Source organism: Condylura cristata, unplaced genomic scaffold, assembly GCF_000260355.1.
Source record: "Condylura cristata isolate star-nosed mole 26May11 unplaced genomic scaffold, ConCri1.0 scaffold00006, whole genome shotgun sequence".
Classification (NCBI taxonomy): domain Eukaryota; kingdom Metazoa; phylum Chordata; class Mammalia; order Eulipotyphla; family Talpidae; genus Condylura; species Condylura cristata.
This window is the reverse complement of record NW_004567107.1, coordinates 27,827,176-27,835,116: the sequence shown is the minus strand read 5'-3', so window position 1 is coordinate 27,835,116 and position 7,941 is coordinate 27,827,176. Positions and strand designations below refer to the sequence as shown.

Below are 7,941 nucleotides of genomic sequence, written 5' to 3'. Positions count from 1 at the left end.
TATACACACATACATATATAGGTAAACGAGCGAGCAAGAGGAGACTGACTCAGTGCTAGAATTCATTAATTTTGGGGACGATTCTCACTGGTCCAGTTTGAAGTCATATGCACATCTCTAACTCAAGGTCAAGGTGATGGACTTTTCTGCCCAACAAAGTCACCAGTTTATTCCTTTGGGAGTGAAGTGAGAGGAAGGATGATGTGAGAAGCATTAAGGCCACAGAGGGGTTATGAAATATGCCTCCTGAAAGGGAAAATTGCCATTATTATACATAAAGGAAGGAAGAGAGATGCTGGGTCAGGAAAAAAGATTGTGGGGAGGCAGGAATGGTAATAAAGGCAGGGTGTCTGCTGTAGTGTTTTAGGTAGTAAAAGAGACTGGTTGTGCTTTTTGGAATGCGAAGCGAGATGTGACTTGTTTTGAGTGGTGTCTTGGGATGACACCAGCACCCCCATAATCATCACCAAAGAGACAAAAGCCCCTTTGAGAGGTAGTACATGCATTTCCAAGTAATTTTGAGGTCTTTAGCCAGTGGATACCTTGGAAGGGGAAGCAAGCTGAAATTGTTGAAAGGATGATGAAAGATTAAGAAAAAAGTGGAACTTACTAAACCTGTCGCTGGCTTTGAAACCTGGTCCATCATGCTGTCTTCTCAGTCACACTCAGTTTTACTCCTCGTGCTGTATTTAAAAAATGGGGGTGGGTTGGGTGGGTGGAATGGGATTTCCTTGGCAACCTGTTAAGGTTGGATGGACATTGCCCCTTCTGTCACGTAACCCAACATTCTGAGTCACTTGTTTCACTCTGCTTTTTTGCAGTTACATTGCAAATCAGAAAAGGTTAGAAATCATCAATGAAGATGATGTTGAAGCTTACGTGGGACTGAAAAATCTGTAAGTGCTCCAAACTTCCATACATAATCTCAGAACTTTTTCTTCTGCTCTGTTTTTATAAGGGGACATTTGTCACTTAATTCTAACATAATTGCACTTAATATGTTCTCATAGGACAATTGTGGATTCTGGATTAAAATTTGTGGCTCATAAAGCATTTCTAAAAAATGGGAACTTACAGCACATGTAAGTAAAGTTTTATTTATTTATTTATTTATTTATTTATTCTTCTTCTCAGGGCCCAATCTATTCAATATTCTCATCTTACTTGTTTCCTTTATTTTCCATCTCTAGACTCCCTTAAAAAAATAAGTTAACATAACTGTGGCAATAACTTAGAAATATTTAGCTTTGATTTTATTTGATTTCTGAATAGCTTCAGAGGAGTACTTAGAACAGCCTGTTTATTTCCTTTCATGAATTTCTGGGCCACTTCCATCCTGGACAGAGCAGTAGGCCAACAGCAAGGAGTCTGATGTGAAAACTATGACCTGGTATCGCATCCTTGCTTCTTTTCCTTGGACTCATGACATGTTCCCTGGAAAACATCAAACTAGTGCAATTGAAGGAAACTTCGCCTTTTTTAGGAAATAAACATTGCTAATGCTCCCCCCCCCCCATAGAACCTCTTTGAACCCTCAGCTTCTCAAAACTATCTGTTGTGATTGATAAAAGTGGCAAAAAAGTCAATCATGGGACATTTTAAGTGTTCAAATTGTTAATAATAGCCAAACCTTGCCAGTGATTACCTTACAGTGATTTCTTGAGTGCATGGAAATGAAAATAATGGAAAACAGGAGCTTTTGGGTTGCTTGCTGCTAAGTCTTGTTAGCATTTAGTCAATAAGGTTAGATTGTCCTGACAGGTTTGTGCATTCAGCAGAGAATCACCACCCTGAAGCTCAGATTGGTGTTCCTCCTGCTTGTGTTTTCTGTGAGAACTACTTCTGGCGGAGTGTTGTTTGAGTTCATTGGCCTATTTGTATTTTGAAAATTCTCTTTGAAACAATACCCTATTGTCTCCAGAGTCTACAGTTTACCAATCGTAGTCTCATCTGCATTATATCACTTGATTTTTCTGACAATTAGTCAGGAAGATATTTTGATTCCCATCTTGTAGACATAAAATCCAACTGAGAAAGTTCTACTAGTTGCTCTGGACCACAGATTGCAAGTGGCAGGTCTGTGATTGTAGGGCTGACTCCAGACCAAGTTCCTACAATAAGAGGATGGGGCATAAAGTGTGTGCTACCAATATGCCTGGAGAAAAAGCCCTTCTTGTAACATTGGTCCTTTTTGTTTTCTTGGGGAGAATAGTTTTCAAGCCAGTTATAAAAGAACCATCTCTTAGTCTAGGCTGCCTGATTACTCATGAAGATTTGTTGATATTTGGGAACATCTTCATTTCATAAAGCCAGTGCCATGATTTCATATATATTTTAAAAAATATTTATTTATGCATACAAATTGGGGTACAGGGGCAGTGAGAGGCTTCACCAGAGACAGAGTGGGGAGCAGAACAGGCAGACTGATGAAGTACACTGCTGAGGGGAGAAGCAGGTAGGCCAGGAGAGGTCTGCCACGCCATGTGGATCACCTCTGGGGCAGGCAGAGATTGAACTCATGCTGAAGTGGCTTTAGCTTCTTAGTGCTGTGCTTTAACCCACTGTGCCACCAAGGAGGGCCCTGAATTCATATTTTATAGAGAGCATTAATGGAGAAGTTAACTTTAAAAAAAAAAGTATAGAATTATAATAGAAAACATTCAGGAAACTGTAATGACTCTTCAGGGAATGTTATTAGCACCTTTTCCGTTAAATGCTTTCTAGTACCATCTATGTAGTTGATTTGTCTGAACAGTTCTGATATCTGCATAACCTTGATATTGTAAAGAGAGAAACTGGATACAAGAAAAATGCAAAATGCTCTAATGAAATCAGTTAAGTGTAATTAATTAATGACTTCACTGGTTAAGTTCTGGTGTTTTATAAAACTTGACTTTAGGGCAGAATTACTCATAAAGACATTTTACTTTCCCTAATGTTATAATTTGTATAGTGGGCTTCTGGCTCATTGTAGTTTTAGTAATAGACTTATTACTTTTCTATACTGTTTATATTTCCCTTCTGTCCTTGTTGCATGCTTTTCATATGAAATCAGTGTATTTTTTTCAGGGTTATTTCTGATAGAGTAATTTTAATGACATTGTTATTCATTCCTTGTCCTGTATACAACTTAGATAAAGCCAACTATCTGTCCTTGTCCCCCAAAGAGGTGTCACTTGAAAATAGAAAACCAAAAACACAGGCTTACTCTGTATAGTTAGTTTTCTTCTTCTTTTTTTTAAAGATTTATTTATTTATTCATATGGAACTGGGGTACAGGCTAGAGATGTGAAGGGTAAGAGGATTCACCAGAGACAGAGTGGGGAGCAGAACAGGCAGATCGACAAAATATACTGCTGAGGGGAGCAGCAGGCAGGTCAAGAGAGGTCTGCCTCGCCGTGTGGATCTCCTCCGGGGCAGGCGGGGATCGAACTCATGTGGAAGTGGCTTTGGCTTCTCAGTGCAGTGCCTTAACCCGCTGCGTCACCAGGGAGGGCCCTAGCTAGTTTTCTTTTTAAAGAACAGTTGAGATGCCCAATTATTGATCAAACTACAAAATCTCTACTGGCATTGGTAAGCATGGTCTATACTAAGACAGAACAGAATTAGAATAGACAGTTATAAAGTTGTTAAATATCATTAGTCTTCATATATTACATAACAAAAGAGGTTCCCAACTGCCAACATTTGAAATTAAATTAAGCTTTTGTCTTTTGGGGATGGCAGGGAGAGGGGGGAAGTAAGTCAGGTGTCTGCCTTTCCAGGTCTTCATTCACCTGCTGCTTATGACTGAACAGGCACTGGCCCTTCTGCCTGATTTCCCTAACAAAAATTGCACTTTTGTGTAAATATCCACACAGTGAGTACAAGGGAGCTGGGAAAGAAATCTGTAGTAGAGAATGTTTCTCTCTACTGTGGTATACTCTGAGTATCCTTTTGAGTTGCCCCAATGTCTATTTCACTTTTGGTATTGGGGACCATCAAATTAGATCCTGCTTGTCACATTTAGTGTCACATGGTAGCTGTCCAGCATCCTGGTCACTGAATTTATTTCTTGGTGCCTTTAATTCCTGCCTGGTCCCTGAGAACCCAGGACTGTGAGAAAAGCTAGTATTTATGTTTTCCAGGGGCTTTGCAGAGGTGCTAATTAGCTCCTTTTCAAAGTCCTATAATCAAACAGTAAGAGGATTGTTGATTTTTCCTTCTCTCCTCCTCCTCCTTTTTGGCTTTTGGCCCCAATAATAAGTATGGTTCATAAAACTCATCTTGTTCTTTGGCGAGGATGCAGGCTCTGGGCTGTGTTGCTGGCAGCCCCTCAGGCAGCTGCTCCAAGCTGACTTGGCTGGTCGGTCAGCCTGCCTGAGAGCCTCGACAATGAGCGTCTTCTTTCTCTGAGCGTCTTCTTTCTCTGCCTCCACGCTTCTCCTTCTTCTTGGGGAGGAAAAGCAGGTTGTTTTGTTTTACCCTTCAGAAGGATGGGGATTTCCGATGGACAGGAAAGCATTTGTGCCTTGCAGATCTGGGAGAAGACAGGCAGATGGCCTTTTCATTGTATTCTATTAAAAAAAAAAATTGATTCACGTGGGCACATTTTACAACTACCCAGAGGATTGTTTTTCCATGTAGGTGAGCACTTCACAATGAGAAGATGCAGGTGTAGAAGAAGAGGGATGCTTTTGCTAGTAGGAGTTGAGATGAGTGGGGATGAGTGTAGAATTCGTTGGGGAATGGACGCATGTCTTCTTGGATTAGGAGATACTCAAGTGGTGTTTCTTTCTCTTTCAACTGACTTGCTTTAACTCAGGCTCCTGGGTTGAGTCCTTTCTGGTCATGGGTCAGGAATACCAGGCTGTTTCAACCCACAGTTTCCTTGGCGGAGGAGCAGGGGCAAGATTACTGTCATCCTTACGTCGCCTCTTCTTTTGGACTCTGCCCAGCATTTGCTTTCTGAGCAGGAAGTGGATGCTGAAAAGCTCATTGCACTTTGTTGAGGACTTGGTAACTTTTATGAGAGTTGATTTTTTTACTTTCGTGTTATGTATTAAACTCGTATTTAAAAGGCAAGCATTAGACACTTTTCAAATAAATTCAACCAATAAGCAAATTCACAAGTGAGTCACCTGCCAGGATTATAGTTCTAAAGTTCCCAATTCAAGGTCTCCTTTCTGGAAACTGAAACATATTTGGAAAACAGCAGTAAATTCAGTACTATTTTTTCAATCATAAATATATCTTTTTATTGTCAGGTTGTTCCAAATTTTAAAATATGTTACTACCATAATCTATAATAAAATATGACATATTTGTTTTTAGCTTATTTGTTGATGAGGATGTTCTCACCATGGACTTAATGTGGTTAGTTGGAAGTCATATGTAAACAATCTCTCTCGTTCATTTTCTTCCTATAAAGACTTGTGTTTTCTTCCTATAAAGACTTGTTAACTTTAGCTATCTTCAGGGTTTTATTTGACATGTGATTTGAAAATATTTATGATAGTCATTGTTTTGAAACATCTTTCTTTCAAAACTGACCTTATAGTTTTAAATTTAACTTAATCCTCCTGTGAATTGTTCCAAAAGTTAGAGATCTGTAGGTGTAGAACTTGGCTCGGTATAGGAAAAATAAGTACTTGTGTTAAAAAAAAAAAAAAAGAGATAAAAATGGACAACATGAAAAGTATGCCACACCTTTATTTGCAAAATTAGAGGAGAGGCTATAATTTAAGCCATCACTACAAATGAAAGAAAGATTATTGGTCTAAGGAAGTCATGCATGATGATCTAGTAAAATTATATTTTGAAAAAGAAAATCTCTATCTGAATACTTTATTACTGCATGGTAACATTTGGAATTCACATGGGATATTTTTTATTCTTTTCAGAAATTTTACCCGAAATAAATTGACGAGTTTGTCTAGGAAACATTTCCGTCACCTTGACTTGTCTGAACTGTAAGTAGTGACTTTATGTGCATTTAGGGGAAAATTTCAAAATTTAACAAAGGATACAAGCGGGCAGTTTTTGTATTCCAGGATTTTGTTATTATGTAGGGAGGTAGAAGCCTAAATAATAAGAGGCATGTGCTATAAACAGTCACTGCAAAATAAATTGCAGACCAAGCTTGTAGCAGTCAGCTGTGTGATGGTGTTGTGCAGTCTTGCAAGCATTCCTGACATTCCTGTGTTATACCTGTGCTATATGTGAGGATGCCTTTGCATCTTTATCCCTTCAGTCGTACCTTTTTTTTAGAAAGATTCTAGTTTCTTGTGTACTCCGAGTGCCAAGAAACACCTTAGATAGATGGGATTTAGACACTGTGAATCTCTTCTCCATTATTCCACAGCCAGTAGTGTTGAATCATATTTCGGTATTGAGGGGATACTTGCAGGCGATCACACAGACAGAAATTAAATGAGTCTGGCATGACCACATTTTCCCCAAAGAAACTCCTAGAAAAGTCTCCAGGGATCCTTGAGATTCTTAGAACCCAACCAGAAAACCACAGGAGCAAATGATGTTGCAAGCCCAGATCCTGTCCTCATGGAAATCTTAAGTATTGTGGTTAATGCCAGGCAGAGCCTATGTAACGATTTTAAATGACCTCATTTAAAGGCTCATTACCATAAATGGAATTCATCTTAAATAGGCCACTGAGTATTATAAATAAGCATTTAAAGATTTTTTTTTTTTGTGGTTTTTATTTTCCTCTTGACTACTTCCTCTTTGGCCAGTCACAAGCCACAGGAGTCAGGTGGCGTGGCTGAATGGTGGCTTTCTCTTTGCAGACCTTACTAGCCTGGGCTAAGGGGTTCAACCTGCAACCCAGTCACCCCAGCTCTCAGAAACCTTGCGTTTGTGGGGTGAGAGCATGAATGCTCACTCAGAATGTCCAAGAACTAAATTTTCTTGCATCAGTCTAACAGAACTGTGGTTGCATAATGAAGAAAGCTAAGAGTACCAGCCTACTGCTCTCATGATTGAGCTTTGCATTATACTTATCATTTCACATTAAATTAAAATGAGATTGTGCCCCCCAATTGAAATGTTAGCTTATGAAATGATAACCACCCCTGTCTAACCTGGTTGGAAATAAGTATGCTATCATACTTGAAATGTATTGTTGACATCTGTAAAGTCTTCATACAGTAAGATGTAATCTTCTTACTCTAATAATTATGATAAGTTTATTATGGCACCTTCATTTTCTCCATCTCCATCTGTCTAGTTTTACCTATAATTTGGTAAAGTTTTACAACATTTTGGATCTTTAGCCTTTGTGGTAGCTTTTGCATGTAGTAGAAACTTGGCAAATATTACATAAATAATTGGATAATAAATGTTGTCATACAATAAAGATAAGTATGATTTCCAAAGATTGCAGCCTAGTAAATATCGTAACATTATCATACTTCATTAATACAGTGTAGTTAAACTGAAAATGTAGTTGGATTGGATTTCTTTTTTGTTCCATGTAGGGTCCTCATGGGCAATCCATTCACATGCTCCTGTGAAATTATGTGGATCAAGACGCTTCAGGAGACTAAATCCAGTCCAGAAACTCAGGATCTGTACTGCCTAAATGAAAGCAGCAAGAATATCCCCCTGGCAAACCTGCAGATACCCAATTGCGGTAATTTATTTTGAAACCAATGAGTTCTAGTTGCTGTTAATTATTCTAATTGCCTTGGTGTGGTAGAGAGTCTGAGCGGATCACTACTATTCACATTTTATATAGTATGCTATTGATGTCTCCAGTGATACAGACAACATGTGTGTGCAGGCAGAGAAATCAGCTGGGAACTACTTCACTAAATATTCTTTGCAAGTAGAATATCCATTTTGAATGAATAACTTTATCCAGCTGTCTGTCCGTCCATTCATCCGTCCATCCAAAAAATATATACAGTTTGATACTTCACTGGCCCACTATGAACTTGTTTG

The 7,941-nt window shown here is 38.8% G+C and overlaps 1 protein-coding gene across 4 annotated transcripts in view; it reads left to right on the top strand.

Annotated features, from left to right (window-relative positions):
• NTRK2 (neurotrophic tyrosine kinase, receptor, type 2) overlaps window positions 1–7,941 on the top strand; it is a 316,763-nt gene that overhangs the window by 30,248 nt on the left and 278,574 nt on the right. For all 4 annotated transcript variants that reach the window (XM_012721348.1, XM_004677526.2, XM_004677527.2 and 1 more), the window contains exons 3-6: window positions 822–896; window positions 1,011–1,082; window positions 5,883–5,951; window positions 7,476–7,630. In XM_012721348.1, the coding sequence (XP_012576802.1) occupies window positions 822–896; window positions 1,011–1,082; window positions 5,883–5,951; window positions 7,476–7,630 (371 nt within the window). The remainder of the gene's footprint in view (window positions 1–821; window positions 897–1,010; window positions 1,083–5,882; window positions 5,952–7,475; window positions 7,631–7,941) is intronic.